Source organism: Manacus vitellinus, unplaced genomic scaffold (genome assembly GCF_001715985.3).
Source record: "Manacus vitellinus isolate BGI_N305 unplaced genomic scaffold, ASM171598v3 scaffold_8_pilon, whole genome shotgun sequence".
NCBI classification, from domain to species: domain Eukaryota; kingdom Metazoa; phylum Chordata; class Aves; order Passeriformes; family Pipridae; genus Manacus; species Manacus vitellinus.
In genome coordinates, this window is record NW_021940864.1 from 20,769,835 (window position 1) to 20,794,263 (window position 24,429).

Below are 24,429 nucleotides of genomic sequence, written 5' to 3' on the forward strand. Positions count from 1 at the left end.
AGTGATTGCTTAAGGAAAGAGAAAAATATTACAGTGTTTTCAGGTTTGATAGAAACAAGAGGGTCAAAATAATGCAGGAAGCAGGGCAAATTGGAAACATGTTTGAGATTGTTCTTATCTAAGCTAGGATGTGGAAAAGTGGAAGGAATATTCTCAGAAAAACCAGTGGCCATGAAAACATGCTGTGCATCATGGTATATTATGTTGCTGTGTATGAGAATTTCTAATGACAAGAAATACCAATTGCTATTGGTATTTCTGGGCCCTAAAGATAAGTAAATGAAAAAAAAAAGTAGACTAGCAAAATGTCTTAATGAGATGCAGATATAATGGGGCTATGAAGAAACCACTCCTGGCAATTATGGACATGTAAGCATAGAACTGCTGGAGCAGAGAGTGCGTAAAGAAGGAAGTGTGTTGCTTATCATGCCTTATTACACATCAAAGCTTTTGCCCTTGGATGTTTCCTGTAACAGACCCTTGAAAAGTGTTATGAAGAAATATTGGAGTAAGTGGGCGATGGAGGGATGACTGGGTGTTTGTTTACACTGCAGGGACTTTACAAGGCCTTACTATACAGGTGTGTTAGTTGATTGAACATTTTGAAAGGGGTCATAGCAGAAGCAAAATGTAGCTGAAGCAAAGCACTTGCTGGTATTAAGGAGACTGGATTAGACAATTTAGAGCTACAATTCTGAAAAGAGAGAGAGAGACTTCTATTGTTTCAGTGGTTGTGAGAATCAAGATGACATGCATTTAGTGATGAACTATGAAAAACAGACTACTGATTAAAGGTAAGAAAGCAATAAAGCTTGTCTTCAGTGTTGTAAAGCTATCTAAAGAATGTAAAAGGTTTTACTGCAAGTAGTTGTAACAATTCAAAGCGAATAAATTTTTTTCACGACTTTATCTTTGAGGGGTTGATGGAAAAGTGCATCTTCTGCATAGAAAACACAGAACGTGTTGATAATTTTAGGACTGCTTTATCTGTACTTTTGTCAGAGTTTTAATAATTGTCCTGCTTCTTGGATTCTTCCTCTTCAGTTTGTAATATAACAGCCCTTATGCTTCCTGTTCTGAGGCGCTGCCTAAATTTCTGCCAGTACATTCGTAATATTATCCAATCTTCATCCATTTCCTTATTTGTTTAATGTAAAAGTCTGTGTAAACATTACTTAGTCATCAATGATATTTTCCCATTATATTGTTTTACAGTGGCAAATTTATCATGTCTCATAAGTTAATGAATAAATGCAGAGTTTGGTATTTCCCAGCAAGACAAGGAACATCAGCTAGCAGCAGCAAAATTTTCCTGATGTGCATGTGGGAACCCAACTTGGTAGCTGTAACTCATGTCCTTGTTCCTGAGGCTTTCAGTGATGGCATATCAGTATTGGTGTCGCTTTTGGGCATGTGTCAGATGAATGTTGCTTTAAAATGCTTTTTGAATAAAAAATTGAAGTGTCTATCCTGGTAATAGCAACCAGATGAAGAGTAATTGTTGGCTATAATATGATAGTTTTATTGGTTCTAATATGGTAGTTTATGTCTAATGTTTAGTTCTTTAACCACAAAAATTTATACTGTTATAGACCATTTTTACTTGTAGGCTAATTCTAGTCTCATATGTTGTTGAACATAATAATACAAAACAAATTGGTAATTGCAAAAGTGACTTTATTGTGATTTCTTTTGTCTCATGATGATGGTTATTGTTGTTGTTTAGGAAACCTGAATTGACTGACTCTGCCTCTCTGCTAGAGACCTTCAAGTTTCTTGAAAATGCAGCTGCAGAATTTAGTGATGAAGAAGATGAAGAAGATATTGAAGGAAGAGAGAAAACAATCATTGATACCGCAACAGTGAGTGGAAAAAATAATTGAAAAAGTTACGAAGAACAGAAAAAGTGAGATTAATGAGATGCCTATAAGCAAAGTATATGACTGTGTATGTACACGTGCGAATCGTTAATGCATCTTTATGATGTTCTGTCCAAGCATGTGTGCATAAGAGGAATTATATATGTATTTCTGACTTTGTGCATACAAGTTAAGCTTTTTTCCATCTGAGTTTGCAGTAACATATTGAATTTTTTTAAATTTCCTTTTTACTATTCCAGTTCTATTTTTTGTTATATATTGGAAACATTTTTTAAAGTATCAGATGTCCTTTTTTAAAAATTTTCAGCGTAGTTTGAAGGTATTATTCATAATGTTGCCTGTCAAAAATACATTGATTCTTGAATACTTATTGAAAAATTCTTGATAATTAAAATTACTTGTAGAAATTTGTCCTTATAGAATACAGAGCTGAGAAATACATTTCTCTTTAAATAGCTTATGGAAGGAACAAAAAAGTATAACCAGAAGAACTCTAATGTGATTAATAAACTTTTTTTGTTTCTTTGTTCGGTGAAATGCCTGAACCTACCAACTCTGTGATCTATACTTTGCTATGTTTTATTCATATGATGACATAAAATAGATACATGCAATCAGTACTCAATTTTATCCTTTTCTTTTAAAAATTAGTATTTATTCAGTGAGTTGTGTTTCCTAACTATTGAAGCAGATAAGAGTTATGATGGATGTGATTATTTTTGTGGTCAGTTTTAAGAATTAAAACACTTAAAACCCCATCAGTTTTACAGCATTTTTCAAGAGGATCTTTGTAAACTTGTTCCTGTCATCCGTGGGCTGTGAACTAATGTCGGAGGCTCTTCTGTAAAATCTTCTGTAATACAGTATGTTCACTAAGCCTGCTGAAGAAATGAAGCTTGAAGTTTAGATTTGCTTCAACTTTTGAAGTTTCTTCACTGTATTTAGAGGAAACAGTCAGTCATGTTCATGAACTATGAGATGTTGGCCTATGTACTGAAGTCTCTTCAGACTGACCCTTAGCAAGGTTCCAAGTCAAAATATTGTAATATTGTAAATTTTCTTCTTCTGTAGAAGTGGAATTTATGCTGTGGTTTTCAGGTATCATGGCATCAGCTTACCTGTTAGTCAAATAACTGTAAAGCATCTATTCCATTTTGATTATGGAGGGAAAAGTAAATTTGTTGCAGAAAGCATTCAGTGAGGTCTTTCATTAAAACGTGTATTTTTTTCTTTTACCAGAATTTGCTTTTGAGTTTGGAAAGAAAATGCAGTTTAAACATGAAAACACCATGTTTAAATAACGATAATATCTGAGAAAGTATTCAGGGTGGAATGATTTGCTAAATCTATGCAAATTAGCTTTCAACAACTGTGGGGTTTGGGGTTTCATTTTTTATTTCCTAGACCTGTGTTTTGGTCCACATGTAAGAGTGATTTCAGAAGTGAAGGTCAGAAAGGCTATTTTCAGAGAAGTAGAGTAAGTTTGGTTTTGCTGAAGTCTTTTCTACAGCATTCTTGGTTTTTTGTTTGTGGGTTTTGTGCGTTTTAAAATCAGTTTTAAGAGAAAGTTTGTACTTTCCAGTAGTAAAAAAAGATAGTAATGGTCTAGGTCAGTGTAAATTCATTATCAATGATTGGTTATTGATGGTCACAGGAAAGAAAGAACTTCAGACAAATTCCATTTTGACTTAGAAACTGGAACCAAGTCTGCATACTATTCCAGATTTGCTTATTAATGTGTACTTTTCTGCTTCCTCTTCAATTTTCTGTTTGGATTTTGCATAGAAGACAAGACAGTACTGCTCGGTATAAAGATGTGTGTGTAACTTAATTCAGCCTTTTTTCCTGTCCTTTCTGACCTTTCAGATTGTAAGGAAAAGAGTGCTATCTGAGAGCAGTGAAGACAGAGATACAGAAGAAGCTTTGAAAGAGTTTGACTTTTTGGTTACCTCAGATGATGGTGATGGGGAATCGAGAAGTTCAGGAGATGGAACAGACTGGGGTAAGGAAATTGAATGCATTGTACCAGGAAAAAACCAAAATGTGCGAAGAATGTATTGTGGTTGATCAGTTGAGAACTCTGTCAGGATCATAGCACCTTTTGAGTATTTCTATCCTAAATAATTGGCAGACCGAAGCTCTCTTGAAAAAATATTCTCATTTTTCTGTACACTGCTTTAATTTAAGGATTCTTCGTGGTTTATGCTTTTGGTAATTTTTCCTTTTGAATATTAAGGCAGGTAGAATTTAAATTTTATGAGTGTTGTTTCAATGTGTTTTTCCAATTACTCATGCTAATGAAGGGCTCTCATAAAGCTGTATTTTACAGTTATGATATGAAAGTTATTTTGTGTTCTTTGCTTTCTCCAGAGAATAATGTGAGTCATAAAGGCTGAATTTCTTGTACTCTTATTGTGAGTTAGCAATTTGGGCAATATAAACACTTCAGTTGCTCAAACTTTCCTTAAAAATTTAGCAGAATAATTTATCTTTAAGCCCACTACTCATAAAGAGGCATTTCACAAACTGTTCTCTGTCCTTTGATGTTCATGTCCTGCAACCCAGAATGCCAGCATCCACTTTATCTTGACATAATTATTTGCCTAAACCCATTGTGTAGGGAAGGGGAGAAAGAAGAAAACTGGTTAAATATATTGACGGGGAGTTGTTTCCTACTTAAACTGCTCTGGAAAGTCTTAAGGATAAGTGAATACAGAGGGAACTATTGACAATGAATGGGAAATAACTGAGCTTTATAATGGAACTACAACTGTGACAGACCAATAAGCCATGGTAGCTGTAGCTCTCATGTGAGCCATCAGCTCTGAGATGCTGTATTTTGCTGAAGCCGTGTCAAACTCCTGGTTGGACTTTAAATTATTGTGTGATGTAGTCTTTCTGCTTAAAAGGATGTGTTGTAATATCATTAGATATAGCAGTCAGTATTCTATTCACAAAAAATTTAGGAATATTACTCTTTTTTATGATAAAGGTTTTTCTGATACTTATCTTTAATATTAAAATTTTATCCGTTTATGCTTGGTAAGTGTAGCTATTGCTTGTGTCACAGAAAAGTCAGTATGCCAACAGGAGCTTTGTGTTCTCAAATTCACACTTCTGGTTTATTTTTACTTTCATTGATGAAAGCTGAGTACAAATGAGCAGAAGTCTAACATTTAAAATAAATTCTCATGAAAAGTAGTAGTCTAGAAATGAGTTAGAGGTTTTCATGTTTTTCAGTTACTTGTTTCACAACCTGTGTCTTTTATGGTAACTGTATATAAGACTAAGCTTCTTCAAAGAACTGCCATTATGAATCACTGATGTTACTTGAAGTGTAACTGATGTAGTGTAGTGACCTCAGAAGCAAACAGACAAAATTCTTTCTTTGGATCCCAAGTATCAGTTATAGTAATCCGTTGAATCCATTTAGCTTGAAAGGTCCTCAGATGTGTTCAGGTAATTTTTAAACTATAAAGCACTTGAACAAGAGTAGTTCAGGATCCACTTCTGAAATTGAACAGAATTTTTAGGACATGTCAGAAGCATCCTGGGACAGTCTGTAGAAAATTAATATATTAGGTATTTTACTGGCAACAACACAGTCTAATAAAAAGCTATTTAAACTTTTTCTTTTTTTTTTTTTTTTGCTGGAGGGGAGGAAAAAAAAATCTTGTCCAACCAGGGAAGAAAGCATAATTAAAACTTGAAACCTAATCCCAGAAAGAATACATACTTGTTTCTCTGAAGCCTGATCTTCTCACATCTTATTTGAGTCCTTCATCCAGTTTTTGATCATGAGTGGTAATTGGGGCATATGTATTAAGAGGACATGACTTAGCCCATAGACTATTTTAGAGTCTCTCTTCAGCTTAGTAATACCTATTTTCATAGCTTCTGCTAAGGACTTATGCTACTCAAATTTGCATCTTGAATTAGTCTCACTCGTGAATACAGAATCATGACTGGAGGGTTCAAAGGAAGGAGGGGTCATCTCAAAAAGTATTTTGTTCTTCTGTGATGTAAGTCTAAACAGAGTCTGTTTTCTCAATTGCTTGTACATTAGATAGTTATAGGCTGCTAAGATGCTTTTTTTTGCTACTACTGAACACTCAACAGTAGTCTCAGCCCCTCCTTGTAACTCATTTGCTCCAACTGCCTTAACCATCTTAGTGGCTCCCTTAGACTTGCTACACTACACCAATAGTGGGTACTTAGCATTATACCTAAAAGGTTTCTGAGTATTACAGATATTACGCTGGACGCAGCACTCACAGGTGTGATCTCAAGTGCTGGATAGAGGGGAACAGTCACTTCCCTCACTGGTTACGTCCTTGTTAATACAGCCCAGGATGCGGTTGATTACTTTTCCTGCGAGAGTATGCTGCTGAATCCTGTTGAGTTCAATGTTTATGGAGGATTCCTAGGTCTCTTTCAGCAAGCATCATTTCTGACAAGTCAGTCCCTGTAATAACCCATGTCTGGTTTTTGTCTTCTGTCCAATCATAGTGACTTGTTCAGATTGTGATTGATAGTGTTGTGCTTCCTCTACAGACATGTAATTTCTGCAGCTTAGTCTGAGGATAAGTTTATTATTGCTCATATTTTAAAAAGGTCTAGAATAGCTTACTGATCTGCAAAGCAAAGTTGGTCTGAAAGGAATTAATTTTTAAATAAAAAGATTGAGATTTTAATGAGAAAGTAAAGCGAAAAGTTAACGAATTTCAAAAAATTTTGTACCTGTAGTGGTTATGAAAAAAATATATATATGGAAAAGCTGTATTACCTCCTCTTCTCCTGCAAATTATTTTTCTAAGCTGCCTCAGAACAGTCTCTCCATATATGGGAAAAATGACTTGGAGATTTGAACTCACGTAAGATGCTTTGTTCAAAATCTCCAAATACCGTACAATTGGAAGAATATTTCTTCTCTGTATCATGTCACAGTGGAAGCAATTTGGGAGAAATATTTAGAAAAAAAAACAAACCAAAGAAAACAAAAATGGGGATCTTTTTTTCGTTAGGCATGCTGAAATATTTTGTTTTTTTCCAAAGATTAATAATTCAGGCTTTCACCTTTTTTGCGAAATTTCGTGGCTTTAGTGCTTTAAGATTTTGTTTAAACCATGGTGACATGTCTACTATGTTCCAAAATTATTTAAATGTGCTACTGCTTTGTGTAAATGACAACATAGCACAAAGACAATAAAATGAGAAATTAAAATGCAGTAATGCAACATCTGAGTTGTAAAGTTATGTTGATGAGTAACATAGCTGTTTCTTCTAGATACAGTAATTCTTTCCCTGGAGGAAAGAAAAAAACCTGAAAAATATGTCCTGATTTATTATAAAGTAAATGTTGCTTACATTTATGAACAGCTATGTGCTTGGTTATAAGAATTAGATGTGAAATTTCATCTCAATTTTTTATTAAGAAAATTCTGAGCAAATAGAAATGGAATGTGAGTAGCAGTTTTACAGCTTTCACAAGCTTGGTGCTATTTCTGTCTGTTTAAAATAAAAGACAAATGCCATTGACAGCAGCTGTTGCCTCCTTCAGTGGAGATCACTTGGTGACATTATTGAAAAAGGATGTTTCATTTGTTTCACTTTGTTTAGAAAAGGAAGACCAGTGTCTCATGCCTGAAGCCTGGAATGTCGACCAGGGAGTTATAACCAAACTCAAGGAACAATACAAAAAGGAGCGCAAGGGGAAAAAGGGGGTGAAGAGTAAGTGGAAAACATTGCACTTTAAAATCATAAATCTCACATCTTTCACACCCTTAATTCTATCTCTCTTTCAATGTTTTCCTAAAATTACTTACTCTTTTACTTTGCTGCTCCTGACTGCTTTCCTGTTCACCAGTTCTCAGGGGTTGAAATTAATGACAATCAAGTTGCCCGATAAATAGTTGGGGATTAGATATAACATCTTCCAACCAAGTGTTGGATTAGTTAAAAATTCTTACTTTGAGCATATTTTATACTTTTGTTGTTTAGATACTTAAATTGTAAAAGGCATTGGTTTAATAGTTCACACTTCAATACAGAAGACTTCAGAACCCTTTCTTAGCTGGAAACATGCCAGTTTCACAGGAAGAGTTAAAGTCTGGTATATAAATAAATACAGAAACCAAACTGGAAACTGTCTTGAGTATCCTATTAGATGACAGTGGGAGAAAACAGGTTAATTTCTACCCCTGTTTATACTTAACATTCACAACATGAAAGTCATGCTATCATCATAATTTGTTATGCAGGGCTCGAAATAGGAAGCAACCATGACCAGTTTATTTGTAAATCACAGGATTTCTTTATTGACTTTCATATCTCTGGGACTAGCCTTTAAAGAAGTTGGATATTGTTATCCAAACAAAAAACTATGATCAGTATCTGAAATACAGTTTCTAGCCCTGTATTATTTTTTTGTTATATTTTTTGAAATACAGATATATTTTGTAAAATCAGTGGGTTTTGATAAGTAAGCGTTAAAACTTTTTGAACTCAGATGAAGTGTTTAAAATGAAACACTGTATTCACAGCAATGTTTCAAACATCTAGCCATATTGAGAATTTATGTGTGAAAGATGTATATTAATAATATTGCATGTAGCCTGGTAAGAAATTTGAGAGATGTTCCTCCCTTTGTGGGAAGATGCTTATGAATACCGAGGAAATTCCTGCTTCCAAAGAGATATGCATAATGATAGAGAAGTGTCAGATCCTCCCATCATTGAGGCTGACTTGTTATTTTACTTTTTGTATTGATACTCTGATAAGATCCTGCTCAGCAGTTGGTTGTGTTGCTGAAATTGTGTTATCAAAAACATACTCTAAATGTCCTTTTTTTCTTTTTTGATTAAAAAAAGTAAATAATTACTATGTTTTAAATTTCTCAAGAGATATTTTTGTCATCTTTAGGATAATTTAATTTACTGGAATTTAATTACAAGTCTTACAAGAAGCTGAGCTGGCCAACTAAAGTGTTCATGTTTCATAAAATTGATTCTAAATTTCTTTATAGTTAAGGTAGACAGGGCATGCCAATATATGACTTCCGTGAAATTGATTTTTGTAACTTGTCTGTTATTTTTAAAATATACAGACATGCTATGTAGTTGAGGGTAATAGCTGTAGGGTTAGCTTAGCAGAAATTATTTAACCAAACTGTTGAAATTCTATTCTTGAACAGCTGTTGAGAATTCTTATTTTTGATAATAAAACTTAATTGCTAGTATAGACATAGATATTATTGGAAATGTTTTATATATTTATGAGAAAAAATCATGATGTAAAGGCAGCACTTGGACATCCAGTGCTCCTTCGTGAAGATAACTACTGCTCAGTACCTTTACAGTACGTTTTGGATTGACTTGATTGGTTTGATCTTGGAAGACAAAATGGTTTACTGCAGCAGTAAGATTAAGCATCTTTCCATGTACAAACTATTGTTGGAAGGGCATCAATGCAGAAAAATCAGGAAGAATCACAACCTGTTTTCAGCTATTCATGATATTGCACAATAGTGAAGAAGAATGTGAGGAAGGCAGTCTGGAGGAAAAGAAGAGACTAAATATTTTGACATTAATTTTATAAAGTTTGTTTCTATGACTTTAATCCCATCATACATGGTGCTTAGACACTGAACTGCTACTAAGTAAAATATTGTTTTTATAAACCAGATATTATATAAAACAATCTTGCAAAATCCTTCTTAGTGTTTTCCTCGATTGAGTAATAATTTGGTGACAGACAAGTTAAATACAATTTAGTTTATTATAAGTCATTATGGTTAGGGTGGACAAAGTAGAGTTTGCAACTACATTAGTAAACTTATGATTTTGCAAGGCTGTAGTAAACATTCCTGCGAAGTAGTAAGAGAATAGAATCATAAAATCGTTTTATGAGAAAATACATATATTAGAGTACACTGCTGTATTAAAGCTGCTTAAAAATAGCTGTATTATTTACTGGTCTAGGAAAAAACATAATGGACTATGGGTAAGACATTTTCCCATTCTTAATTAAACTTACAACAGGAAAAACTACCGAAGATATGTTTCAGCCTCAATCCTATATAAAACAGTCAAAACAGGGATGTGGGAAAATGATGGAGCAAAGCACAGGTAAGTGTCAAGAAGGGCATGGGTCTTCACCATATGTAGCTTCAGGAAGTAGGCCAGTGAATCCAGTTGCATTATATTTAAGTATAACTTTTCGGATTATATAGTTCACAGTACTACACTACTGCACAAATTAATTTAAAATAATAACGTTGTCATGAGAATATGCTGCGCAAAGTACCTGATGCACAAATTCTAAAATATTCACAATGTCGGCTATTGTTTTGGAAAAGTAAATATTCTAATAATCAGTATGACTCAGTTGGAGGCATTCTTCAGCATCCCATAAAAGTAGCAGTATGAGTTTATACATATGGGGAAAATTGTGCGTTCTCAATTCTCAGTTGCTTCTATCGCTTTCTTTTCAAGAAATTCATTTCATGCTGGATGATTAGTTACTGCTGAAAATAGGTGCTCATTAGTTTTTCTGTGGTAATGTCATAATGCAAGGTAGGATCCATTGTTGCATGTGCTGCTGTAGCATATCTAAGTAGTGTCATCGTGAACTATGCATAAACCATTAAATTTTTTTGGTTTTTTTTCTGGTTAGGGCCCAACAGGTCAAAGCTGCAAGATATGCTTGCAAACTTGAGAGATGTTGATGATCTCCCTTCGTTACAACCATCTGTTGCACCTTCTTCTAGGCCCAGTAGCTCAAGGCTCATTGAACATGAGATAAACAGGACGGATGAAGGTAAATATTAAAGATGTACATAACACCTTAGTAAAGGATGGATGTTTATAGTTCCTTCTTAAAGATTATCCTCTAAGACTTTCCGAGCACTTTACAAATTACAGTTCAGCAAATTCCAATTCTGTCTAAGTGCAATACATGGCATTGCCATTCCTTCTTTCTGGTCCCTATTAGTAAGGTCAAGACACCTACCTAAGGTCAAGTCTTGGTTGAATAACTTTGAACATGATAGAAAAAATAATTTGGCACATGGTGACTTTGTAATATGATGATCTTAAATCACTTGCTTTTGTTTGTGGTCAAACCTGGTAGCCAAGTGGGGAACATAAGCTCTGAGGACATAAGAGCATCTTTTTTTCTCCCCATGCACATAATTTTAAATGTATGTTTATATATATACACATACATACAAATGTGCTCTTTTTTTTAAGTGTAAGATAGAGGCTCTGCAGGTAAGCACAGGTGGCTAGCTATAGCTTTTAAATGCATGTGGTGATTATGTAGTGAATCATACTGAACAACTTAGGACTTGCCTCTGTATTTCTTTCCATAACGTATTCCAAACATTAAAAAAAAATTCTTGTGTGGAAGGCCACACATCTTTGCGATGAAGCATGTGGTTATCTTCACTAGTATTATGTCTGAAAAATGCTGAACCATCTGTTTGATTCAATATTTGAATACTATAATATGAAGCATAATAACATATAGTGTATGAGGCTATATTAATTTGCAACCTTAGCTTGCCTAAAGGGAGCCTACAAGAGATCTGGAGAGGGACTTTTTACAAGGGTATGTAGCAATAGGACAAGGGGGAGTGGCTTCAAACTGAAAGAGAGCAAGTTTAGATTAGGTATTAGGAAGAAATTCTTTACAGTGAGGGTGGTGAGACACTGGAACAGATTGCCCAGAGAGTTATGGATGCCTCATCTCTGGAAGTGTTCAGTTCCAGGCTGGATGGGGCTTTAAGCAATGTGGTCTGGTGGAAGGTGTCCCTACACATGGCTGCTTAGAACTGGATGATCTTTAAGGTCCCTTCCAACCCAAACCATTCTATGATTCTATGATATCATGTGCCCTATTTAAATGGTAAATACGTGTTTTGAAAAATGAGCAAAACATGGGTTCTACTTAACAGTCTTTCAGTGAGTGTGAAATAGTAGGTCGGCCAAGTTATAATTAAGATGCATAAAAAGTCCCAGCATGCGGCATAGTTACCGAAGATCTCAGTAGTTCTGTTTCCTTCATGCTCAGTGGTTTTCTTTATGAAAGAAGGGGGTAACTTAGCAACACTTGGGGAAGTGGAGGAATTTTTTGTTGAATGTTTCATTTCCAACTTTTCTCACATGTACTGAGAACTATGTTAGCAGAGCACTATTTTCATGTCCTTTCAATAATGTGTTTTTTAATTCAGACATTCAAATGCACTCTCACAAAAAAAGAGGAGGACAGCTGATTTTTATCAGTCTGAGTTCAGTATTGCAAACTATGAGCTGTGTATTCCTTTGTAAAACTGAGACACCATGATATTTTTGGCATACAATGTTTTTATTCTAGTAACTTTTCAGATTTCATGTCCTGTATGTATTGTGTATTGAGTGGAATATTGTATCATAAATTCAAAAGAGAAAAAGAGAATGGTAGTGTAGACTTCAGGGTGAAGAAGGTAAGAGATGTTTGTGATTAAAAGGTAGTAACTAAGAGACCTGATCGAACAGTAGAGCTTGAAAGGCTTTTATTTGGTTGTAAAAAGTAGTGGAAAGCAAACAGAACACGCAATAGAGATGTGAATGTGGAATGGAAAGATTAGCTTACTTTATGCTGGGTGAACTGAAGGTGAATTGGATGGCATCTGAACCTGATGCCTTTGCGACAAGAGGGAAGCAGACTGAACAGATCAGGCTATTGATTGTAAACTGCATTTTTCTTGGTTTTAACTTAGTATCAGTGCTGTTAGGCTTAAACAGACGCTGAGAATGAGCTGGCATTTCCTTCTCTCTCTCCCTGATTCCAACAGTATTTGCCAAGGCTTGTATTTACAATGGAGCTAAAAGGCAAAAAGATTGTAATTTATTTAAAAACCCTTGTAATTTGAGATAAAAGTTGTATAAAGATCAGTGAAGTTTCTTGCATCCAGAAGATAACACATTTTCATCTGTTCAGTCCTCCTTTTGCACTGTATAGACTTGGAGAGCTATTGTACAGAGAACTTAGTAAAGCTTTTGAGTTGTACCACTTGATGCAGAGCTTCATGTGATATAAGTGTGTATGCTGTACTCCTTAGCCTTTGATCTTACTGCTTCTAGAGAATCTGCCTATGGATGTGTTCATGTTACAGTGATTGAAGCTCCTATAGGCGTGCTATAGAAGCTGTTAACTAGTAAGTTTGGATACTGCTAGTACAAACATGGAATTCAGTGCTGAGCAACCTGTTTGGTAATTAAACTGATTTTACAGGTAGCAATGAATTGTCAGCTTCTGGTCGTATTGCTCGATTGGAGTGCATGTAAACAGCTTCATTGGGGACGTGCTTTTGGATGTGTGTGGATACCGCGTTAGGAAGGTGTGGACACCATGTTAGGAAGGAAGGGTCCAACTGCTCCCACCAGCTATTCTTATATGCATTTTTGTTGCTTCTTCAGCACCTATTTGCATATTTTGTGGCAGAGTTGGGGAAGGGTCTGAGCTGTTCTGTGTTGCTTGTACATTATTTATGGGCGAATGGTAGTGTCCTCTTCCCGCCTGTGGCTAATTGCACTTACTGAGTCACGCACACCTCAAGTGCAAGTATGTTGAGAGGATACTGTTTATTGGTAAGTACAGTGATTGTCTTTAGAAAAGCTATTTTTTTTATGCATCTCTGTATATCTTTTTTCCCCTCAGCTACTTGTAAGATGTTTGGCATTTTGAAAGTTGAAAATGTACTTTTGTTATTCAATGTTGTATAACCCCAAATTTCAAGATTTTTTTTGTTTTGTTTTGGTTTCTTGCAGTGGAAGCTTTAACATTCCCTCCTTCTTCAGGGAAATCTTTCATTATGGGAACAGATGAAGCCCTTGAAAATGAGCTGGGTCTTGGAGAACTGGCAGGCCTTACTGTAGCAAATGAGGCAGATTCACTGACTTATGATGTAAGTGGTTATTAGTGGTAACTCAAGGTCTTACTGTCTTTTTGTTGAAGGTGGATGCAAGTTACATGTGTGTAGACTCAGCAGAAAACATTCTCCAGATGAAATTATCCTGCCAGAGGTTGTCACAAATTTTTACTTGATAAAATTGTTTTTCCCATACAAAGCAGTCTTCAAGCTCTCTGCAAGCCCCTCTCCTTCTCATTTGCCCGCCACGTCATGCGAGTAGTTGAAAGTAAATGTAATTAGTTATAGTGATACATGTGGGTGTGTGTAACCCCAGTGACTGAGCAAAATTAGGAGCTATATGGCCAGTAGATTGAGGGAAGTTTATGTCCCTTCTGCATGGTCTGCATGGGGTTTTGGGCCCCTCCACTTCAAGAGAGTTTTAGAGAAATTGTAGAGAGTCCAGTAGCATGTGACTGATGAGTAGATGTTAAAGAAGCTACTCTTGTTCAGCTCTTAGGAGGCTGAGGGGTGCTCAAATAGCAGTCTGCAGGTACTGGAAGAGTGCTTGTAAGGATGACAGAGCCAAGCTTCTCCATAGTGCCAGGCATTAAAAGAAGAGGAAACAATAGCAAATTCTGGCTTGGGAGGTTCAGGTAAGACCCTGGGGGAGGAAGTGTTATGTAGGAGGTGATAGTGAAACAACTGGCCCAGAGACACAGTGGAATCCCTCTCCTGGGAGATGTTCAAGACTTGGCTGGGGGAGCCCTGTGGTTCACATTGTGTGGGCAGTAGTCTCATTTCAAATGAGAAACTGGACCAGAGAGTGTTTAGGAGGGTTTTGTGGCCAGCACTTCTGTGACTGTATGTGTAGCCTACAGCTTGTTTTTCTTTCACTTTTTATGAAAAACTTTCTTTAAAATTGCTTCTTTTCAGTCATACACAATTTTTGTCTGTATTTCTGATTTCTTGGGAAAAGATGCTTCAGGTATTACTTTACTAATGTACTCCTTGTGATCTGTCAGCTTCAGATCAATGCTGCTATTGCATTGCCCAGCTCTGTCAAGGTTGAGGGATTTCAGAGATCATTTTCATTATTGTGTGTTGGTGAAGAATCCTACCTTTCAGTAAATCTGACCCTTAAGTAATCACCATCTGGGATTTTACTATCACAAGTCAAGTCTGAGACTCCAGAAATAACCTGCGGGTCCTTACTTTGAAGTTCTACCCTTGTGTGTACTTGTAAAGCAATAAATTATAAAATTAATAAAATTTTAGACACATTTTGAGAGTGCTATTGCAGAGATATGCTCTACTACTATAGCAAGTTTGTGAGCATGTGATGTGTTGTGAATCATTTTGATTGCAATAATGCAGAACATTTCTGCTAAAATTCAGTATTTTAGCATTATCTCCTAATTTGGACTCAGTTCTTAATTTTTTTGCTCATCTTCTCTAATTATGCCTTCAGAAAGGGTTAAGATGGTGTACAAATTATTTGCTTTTACAGGTACACCTAAAACTTACATGCTGAATTTTTAAATTCAGAGGACATGACAAACCTAAACCATCTGAATGAGATGGTAATGCTTTCATTACTTGACTTCACTGTTCAAGTGTCCATATAAACTGTTTTGTTTGTTCATGTCTCCGTATTCTGAATTAACAGCTTTCATTTATGGAATTCAGCATTTCTTTAGCCACTCCTATCCTATCCTGCATGGTGGAGAGTACTAACTTCTGTTTGTTCATTTGTTAAATGCCTTTATGGAGTTCTATGATCAGGAACTCATAGTCATGCTTACCTCAACTCTTACCTTTTTTTAGTGCTGATGATTAAAAAAAAAACCCACAACATTTACAAAGCTACTCACTATTGTCACTGTGCACTTCATTGAAGCAAAATGAAAGCCTGGTTTTTCCATTTCAAGTTTCACTGGAAGTTTAGCTTACAGATGATGTTTCTGTTTTGGCCTATTTCATATCTTCTTCCAGCTGCCAAGTGTGAATCAGGAAGGATTAGTGAATATTATTGTCCTATTTTTAAGTGACAATTTTGAATCATATGGAGAATAAAGTAGAAAGACAAGGTACATCTGTCTTTAAATATATTTGCTCTCAAGAGCTGCAGGCACTTTCCCATTTTCAGTCCCTTTCATCCCACTGATATTTTTACTAGATTCTTTTTTTCTAAAACATGGCAGCATTAGCCTACCTCATTTCATGGTTTCAGTTTCTACATATTGCTTTGACTGTCTGTGAATTAAAGAATGGTTTTCACTTGGTAATGATTATTATGAATTTATTACTTAAAAGAGAAATTTTTTCTTCTATGAGTACATTTTTAGAATATCTAACAAGGTGATATTTTCCAGATTGCTAGCTGATAATCACAAGTTTATCTTTTCTTTTTCCTTGCTTTACGCATTGTTATCTTAGCATTGGTCTTTCACTTTGGTTGATTCTGTTTTTTTCTCTAGTCTTCTGGGTAGATTAAGCAGCTTCATAAGATTATAATAGAGGTTTTGGACTTTGCAGTAGTCTCTTGCTTGATTTCCTACAACTTTGAATGAGAGAAGTTTCTGCAATCCTACTTGCATGTCATTGCTGTTTCTGGACTTTTTGATTTGTCTGTGTAGATGCAAATATTATTAGTAGTAGCAAATCCTGATCAGGTGCTAATTTTGGAGTTGAACATCCCCCCAAACTGCTTGTCACAGTTGCATTTCAGTGGGGAGAGATAGAAGGAGGTTGGCTATTGTGTTTACTAACCCAGCCTCTCACAGCTTGAGAGACTGGTGGGTGGAGTGACATGGTGCAGCGAGGTAGGTGGTGCATCAGGGCTAGGATCTGTTTCCTCTGCTGCCAGTCTGCTGGCTTGGGAATGCCCTCATCTGCGTCCCTCTATCTACTTCCCAATTTGTAAGCTAATCATCTTGGACTCCTTTGGAAGGGCACCTTTGAATAAATGAGAAGCAAATGAAGACTATTACCTGTCCAGAACTGGAATTCACTGTTAGGCCATCTGAGGTGTCTTCGTGGCATTTGCAGGTGTGATGCAGGACCTGTGCTGCTGGTATGGCAGCTGGAGGGCAGGCGGGTTCCCTCCGTCACCTGTTTGGCATTGAGTGCCTGTGTTGAGGCAACCAAATTCCTCTCCAGATATCTGTGAATACTCTGTACATCTTGTACCCTTTTTGCTGAGGCTTTCTTGGCCAATCTCCAGAAAACCTGCCAGAGCTGCTAACTGTGCAGTCCTACCCCATCCTTGTACCAGCTTGAGCATTTGTCTGTTCCCTCATTGAGCCAACTTGGCTCAGTAAACTGGCAAAGAAACTGACTTGTCTCCCTGAGCAAGGCAGTATATAATTATTAAGAAATACTGAAAGAAAGACTAAACGTGCATTTGTTACAGCTCCTTTCTCCTGGTTTAAAATGTACAGAACTTCTTAATTGATGCATATTTTTATTATTAAATTCAGATGTAACAAAACCTAAGAAAAAGCACTTCTGTTCTTAAACCTCCTCTTCCTCCCTCCGCTGCCTAGAATAAAATTGTAGGAGATTCTTGGAGAAGCTCAAAACAGTTGTCTCTTCTTTGCACTTAATGATATAATGATATAAATTATTTTGGATTATCTGTAGATTTCAACATAATAAAACATCAGTACAATTGCTTGTTTTCTTGATTTTCCATAACTGTAGTGGTTATGGAAAGGTAAATTTAACTTCTGGCATTGTTGACTGACAGAGTGAAAAAGTCTGTTCAGCATTTTGTGTCAACATTTGTTCAGAGGAGCAATATTGGAGTAAATGTTATTTTTTTAAAAGGCTTTCTTTTTGGATCTTCTAAAATGCATTTATTGCCAAATAATTGTGTCTGTATACATGATAGCTTATCACTTGCCAGTTATATTCTTAGTGTGTAGCCAAGTCTTTTTTGCCTTTTTTTTTTTTATTTTCTGGCAACCTTTACTTGTCTTGCATTATTACAGAGCTTGAGTTCCCTTAGATGAGTAAGTTAGCTTGTGTTCCTTTCTGTGCTTCCAGAATCTTCTGTTTCTCTCAGATCTTTACTACAGAGGTGCCATGTCATTTGTATTTTGGATATTCAGGGACCACTGGTTGGTTGAGTCAAGCCCAGTGTTAAAGTGAACGAAGCTAGTAGGTATAGATCAAATTTCAAATACCTAGCTGATTTCATTTAAGTATCAGTGCTTTTAAATTGTGTAATTTTACAGACATGGGAATATTTCAGATTTGCATAGAACATATTACTGTGGACAAGACATTACTTGTTGAATGGAATACATCTACCTTCATTCTCATTTTGAATTATCTGGTTAGTGTTAAGTGATCTGTTTTTCAAGAGCAGGTTGTTTTGAAAAGTGGAAGAGGTAATTTCACACCTTCTGAAAATGCCAAACTAAATTTCTAATGTCTTCCTTTTGTTGTGGCTTCCAGATTAATTACAAGTTTGGCATTTTTTTTATTAGATAGCCAACAATAAGGATGCATTGAGAAAGACTTGGAACCCCAAATTTACATTAAGAAGTCACTTTGATGGAATAAGAGGTCTCGCTTTTCATCCGGTTGAACCAGTCTTAATAACAGCTTCAGAGGACCATACTTTAAAAATGTGGAATTTACAAAAAACAGCCCCTGCAAAAAAGTAAGATTTTTTTTTTTGCTTTACTTCAAGAACAGTTTTAATATATGAAGAAAAAAGATAATTGTAGATACCACTTCACAGGATGGCCCTTGGAGTTCATGGAAAGTGTTCCTTGACTTTAAGAGTAGGAAAACAAGTTCACAGAGTAGTGTGGAGACTTCTGAAGAGTGCCAGAAGAAATCCATGTGTGTTCCTGAGTGTATTTTGTTTGTAAGAAGGAAAACCATTCACATTTTTATATTTTCCTTGCAGATAACATGACAAATTAATTTACTAGTGAAAATATTTGGATGCGGCCTGTTAGTGTGCTTGCATGTGGATATAAATGTGTAAGATGCATTTTTATATATATGCATATGTATGTATACACATACATGCATATACATGTGTACAGCTTTAAACTTTGAGATGTTGCCTTTGTACACTGTCTCTTGTGAGTTGCTGGGATTTGCAGAAATGAGAGCAATTTGGTAGCAGGGCTAATAATGGTAAGGTAATGGTAAGGGAGTACTTCAGACCTTTGAGGAGGACTGAGCATAACATGGGGTCTTCCCTCAGCCTGTAACAAGCACCGGATTGATAAAGTCCAGAGCAGCAAATTTTTTGCTACAGCCTTGATATATAAACAAGGAGTCAAAAACTCCTTTACTCTAATAGAGGTTTGGAGCACTTAATGATATATTCCATGTGATACTGATGTCTCTCCACTCCTTCCCCACCACTGGTGTAGCTACCTACTGGCTTGATTGATCTGTGAGAGTTTGTGAACTACCTTGAAGGTCTTTAAACTGAAAAAACAAACCAAACAACAAATCCTGCAAATGAAAGATTGCGAATAGTTCCTAGACATGTGAAAAACTGTGTTGAAAGTTGTGGGGGAAACACTGCAAAAGACAACGGTGATTTTAAGAATTTAACACGTTTTTGTAAAGCGTTGTGTAAGATCATATACATGTTAACATTTCCTTGTACTTCATTTAGGAGTGCTTCTCTTGATGTAGAGCCAATATACACCTTCAGAGCACATAAGTAAGTATTTCCTGGGAAATATTGTTGTATTTTGAGAAAGATACATTTTTTAAACAGAAACAGAATTTTTTTAAAAGGTAATTTACACTTTATCAGCTACTGATTTCTTTAGTTGTGATGTCTTTAGTTCCCATTTTATTTAAAATATTTGCATGCATCCATCTCCTTTCTGCGTAATTATTTATGTCTGAAGCTGGGTAGACCACAATTTTAAAATTAAAAACCTACAAATTATACAGTTCCAATTTGATTAAGTGTTCTGTTCATTATTGCAGCTCTTGCCTTTTTGTCAGATGTGTGCATATGTAGAAGGAAGCTGAAGAAGAATGAATGCAATGAATTTAAATCTACTGAAATTATTTCACGAAAGAACCTTAGATCTTTTACAAAGGGAAAAGAAGCTGCTTATGCAAAATAAAAAACCCTACAGTTTGAAAGTGTGACACTTCTCACATTTCATGTGCCTAATGATTATATTGTTCTGATTGTAGTTACGTTACCAAATATTGTGGAGGTTTTTCTGTGGGAAGTGTTGCAGCAAGTCAATTGTATCTAGCAGGAAAAATTGAAGATTCTGTTGGCATTGCATTTCACATAATGAAAATGTTGATATTAAATGTTTCTTTGGGGGTTTCTTCCAGTGGACCAGTGCTCTGTGTGGTGATGAGCAGTAATGGTGAACAGTGTTACAGTGGGGGAACAGATGGCCTTATCCATGGCTGGAACACAACCAACCCGAACGTTGACCCCTATGACTCTTACGGTATGTTGGTGTCAAACTCACCAGTGACATTAGTCACTGTTTAGTGACATTAATGTTTTTTGTTAAAATAGGATACTTTGCAGATAATGCTTATTTGAAAGTTTAAAAGAGCAAATCGAATGTTAGCTTCAATTGCTTAAAGTAAATTTTTGGTTTAATGCTGATGCTGGTTGATAAGAAGGTAAAATGTCTTAAAATTTCTTAAATTTTAAATGTCTTAAATTTTCTTTAGAAAGGCCTTAATTTCATCACAATTTTGAGAAACAACTAGATTCAAAAAGTCCAGGACTAAACCTGATAATTTGGCAAGTACAGCAAGTGTGTATTTTAGTGTTCTTTTCTTTGACGAATTTCTGTGTAGTTAGATAAAGAGATTTAATGGTCTGAGACCAAAACTGTTAATGTTGTCCACAAACACGTAAAAAGACCCAGTTCAGTACGATTTACCAGATCTGAATGGATGTCAGCCTTGTTTCTGGATTTTAAGTTTATTTTTCACTTCTTTAGCTTTGGATGGAGTTGACCTCAAAGCTGACTTTTGCATAAAAGGGACTGATGTACCATTAATGGCTGCTTGAAAGTGAAACAAACTGAAGTGTGTTTATCCCATTTCTGTAATGTCCCTTCTGCTGAAATGTTGTTTTGTTCCTTTAGTTGCAAACTGGGTAACTGAATAGTGTGTATGCTGATGAAATTCAAGCATCTTAATACCAGAATAATTGAAAATTCTATATTGGTATGACATGATTGGCTTTGGTTTTTTTTTATGGATTAGCTCCGTGAGGTTGGTGCATAAACACAGATCAAGATACAGCTATTGATGTAATTCAAATTTTGTTTTGAAATGTGTTTTGTTGTGTTTTGTTTGCAGATCCTTCTGTTCTAAGAGGTGCTTTTGTAGGCCATACTGATGCAGTGTGGGGGCTGGTTTACAGTGGAGCGCACCAGCGATTGCTGTCCTGTTCAGCAGACGGCACTATACGTTTATGGAAAGCTACAGAAATTGCTCCAGCTCTCAATATATTTAATGATAATCAAGGTACAGAAAATTGCCCTAGAAGTTCATGAACATCCCTGTTCAGACTGACATAATTTTGGTTACTGAATAGAAATACTTCTTGCTTTTTTTGCTGGATTTTATATACTTATGGATGATATGGGAAGAGTAAATTTTGGGACCCTTCTTTTTTGATGCTAGCTGAATATATACCTACGTGCAGGGGGACAGTCACAAACATCTAAAAGCCAACTGCTTTAAATGATCTGCTGATGTTACTAGCACCAAGGAGTAAGTATAATGTATCAACTCCATAATTCAGTTTCAAATTGAATTTCCATTAGGCGTGTGCTTTTGGTTTTTCCAGAATAAAAAGCCCTTTCTTCTCCTAATAGAAGTTTGGAGTAGCCAGTGCTTCATCTCAGACCAGTGTCATTGTACCTTCCAGAATTGTTCCTTGTGCCTCTAGCACAGAGATTCCAGTTGAATTTCTGAGTTTGCACATTAACTAAATAGATAGCCTATTGATCCTAAGCACTGCTAGTTGAAATAATGTTAATCTTTGGATTTAGTTACAGAAATGTCTTGAACAAATCAAAATCCCACTATTTAGAGTCTAATTTCTTGAAGTTGCTGTCTAAGTGGTCCAGAATGAGCCCACTGATGTTGCCAAGTTCTCTTGGAGTTGATTGTCCTAAAGACAGACCATGAGCTGCAAAAGTTCCTTGGCTCTTCATAAAGACTTTGAGGCAAAATAAACTTTAGCATAACTCAACAGACTTATCGAGTTATGGTATAAAACTGGTCAGATATACCATTACTTGTTATGCTATACTGAGCAAAATAAAAAATGTTTCATATATTTTAGTTTTTGCAAAAAATATGTTTCCAAAGGTCTGCAGGATTCTACAAAAAACATAACTGGCTTATTGCCAGCTTATTGCCTATCTACCTACTTTGAAAACTTCCTGGTAACTGTTGGGTATTTTTGGGAGTTGTTTTGTTTTTAATTATTAAATTAAGGGGGAGGGAGGACTAGTCTTGCCAAAGCTGTGAAATTCAAAGATCCTCCTTTGAAACCTAGTTTTCATATGGCTTATTGATAACCTTGAACAAACTCTCACTCATCATTTAAGTCCTTTAGATTAACCATTATAGGCCTCCCAAGAAGCTGCAGATCACCATGCATGGCAGCAGTAGAAAAGGTCACTTCAGAAATAATGTGTTTTCTTCTCACTCCAATCCTTTTTTTGCTCTTTTTGGAGTACCTCTAGATAAGTACCACCATTCCTTAGAAATATTCCGGCGGTCCTGTGTCCAAAAAAAATGTTTCTCCCATGAATCTTTAGAGTTTAGAGAGACATGATGATATTCCTGTGTTATCTGATTCTATAACATTAGTTTGCTTAAAATTCAGTGTCTCACTCTCTATCTTTTCCTCCTCCTCCTGGTGTCTCTTGCTACCGGTGTTGTTCTTTCACATAGCAGGTGGTGAACAGGACATTTGAGGAGAAAAATCCCAAGGGATAAATCCTATACCCAAGCTTTGCTGATTTGACCTTCTCTCCGGTAGTGTTCAGATAGCTACAGTGTAAGGAGGTCAGATAAATACCACAATAGGCAAAGCTTTGAAATATGAATTTATAATGTAATTATATAACTTCCTATGATGACAGTGTCAGGGTGTAAAATTTGCACCTTGAGAACTTTGGTGGATTTTTTTAAGCTCTGATTTTACCCAAGTTAACAATAATAATAATGTTAATCATCTGTTATGTCAGTGGTTTTACCATTTCAATTTCATGTCATTTTACTTGAGGCATTGGAGTCGTTTTGTGTTTTTTGAGAATTGCTGTTACACTTAAAGGAAGGAAAAGGGCCTAGGGAGTTCTTACTTTCTTAATTTCAAAGTAGATTTCTGCCCAGCTGCAGTTCCAGATACAGGATCTTAGTAAAGAATGTTGTTGATACACATCAAAAAAAAAAAAGGATTAAAATAGTGATCATACTGGACAATCTATTTAGATGGGCATAATGTATGTTTTAAAATGCAATATTTCCTTTCATAATCGTGGTCCTTTAGATGTTAAAGTGCTTACTGATTGGGGTTTTTTTGTTTGGTTTTTTTTTGTTTACTTTATACCAACTAAATCACTACGTTGTTTTCTAGAAATGGGAATCCCTTCCTCAGTAGACCTTGTGAGCAGTGACCCAAGCCTCATGGTAGCATCATTTAACAGTGGACACACTAGCATTTTTAACATGGAGACACGGCAACGAATTCTTACCCTGGAGTCCAGTGTGGATACAAGTATGTATCAAAAAAACCCAAACTGACCAAAGGAAAAAAAAAATTGCTTCTTTAAGATTGATACTGTTGATAATCTTTTTGGTGTTTCCAAACAGGCAGTGTCATGAGAAATTATAACATGAGTTATGTTACAAGGTGTGTTTTGAGATGTAATAGTAAATTGTTATTACTATAACAGACCTTGTGGGTGTTTCAGTAGCAGAAGAGTGCATGTGCTTTTGAAATAGATCACACTGAATTGCTTTTCAAAAGACAGTAGCACAAGGAAAAACACAGGTTTCTCTAGTACAGCTCAGTGGTCTTTGCAGTTTCAAGATTTCTTTTTCCTCTTCAGTACAAAATTGCAAAATAGAGGTAATATCAGGAAAACTTAAAGTTGAGTTTATCAAAAATTCAGGAGTGTATGTGGATTCTTTTTTATTTTTCCTCGGAGGTATCCCTTTTCAAAGATTTCTTACGCTCTTGCCTCATTTGGACTTGGGCTGTAGTTGAAGTTTTCACTGCAGGAGAAAAGCAAAACTCCAGTGGAAGAGTATTCATTGACAAGGTCCTGGCAATGGCAGGATTGCCTGGATCATGGCAATGGCCAATATGAGAAGTTTTAGAGGATACTGTGAGGAGCCTGCTATCAGTAAATTATTTTACCCTGGTGTTAGAAAAGAGACCAAAGGTTTAATATTCAAGCCACAATGGTAACTTGATAACAATATAATTTTTTTAAAAAAATTTTTATATTCCCCCCCATCCCCCCACACGCTCCTTAAAGTTTTATGTCACTGACTTCTGCTGTTAATTAGGTTTTTTTAAAGGACTAAGCCCTTCTTGTTGGCTTTGCTTGTCTGTTTTAAACTAGTTAAATGCCTGTCATTTTATCAGACGGAATGGAA

At 35.8% G+C, this 24,429-nt stretch overlaps 1 protein-coding gene across 7 annotated transcripts in view; it reads left to right on the forward strand.

The window, feature by feature from the left end:
* Positions 1-24,429, forward strand: part of STRN (striatin) — a 63,852-nt gene that overhangs the window by 34,440 nt on the left and 4,983 nt on the right. The window contains exons 6-16 of one of the 7 annotated variants that reach the window (XM_029965144.1): positions 1,727-1,862; positions 3,747-3,882; positions 7,500-7,610; positions 9,920-10,006; positions 10,554-10,697; positions 13,691-13,827; positions 18,267-18,442; positions 19,424-19,471; positions 20,113-20,234; positions 21,106-21,273; positions 23,402-23,542. In XM_029965144.1, coding sequence (XP_029821004.1) covers positions 1,727-1,862; positions 3,747-3,882; positions 7,500-7,610; positions 9,920-10,006; positions 10,554-10,697; positions 13,691-13,827; positions 18,267-18,442; positions 19,424-19,471; positions 20,113-20,234; positions 21,106-21,273; positions 23,402-23,542 — 1,406 coding nt within the window. Of the gene's footprint in view, positions 1-1,726; positions 1,948-3,746; positions 3,883-7,499; positions 7,611-9,919; positions 10,007-10,553; positions 10,698-13,690; positions 13,828-18,266; positions 18,443-19,423; positions 19,472-20,112; positions 20,235-21,105; positions 21,274-23,401; positions 23,543-24,429 lie in introns of those variants that run through there. The other 6 variants (XM_029965150.1, XM_029965145.1, XM_029965146.1 and 3 more) reach the window with 6 other exon arrangements.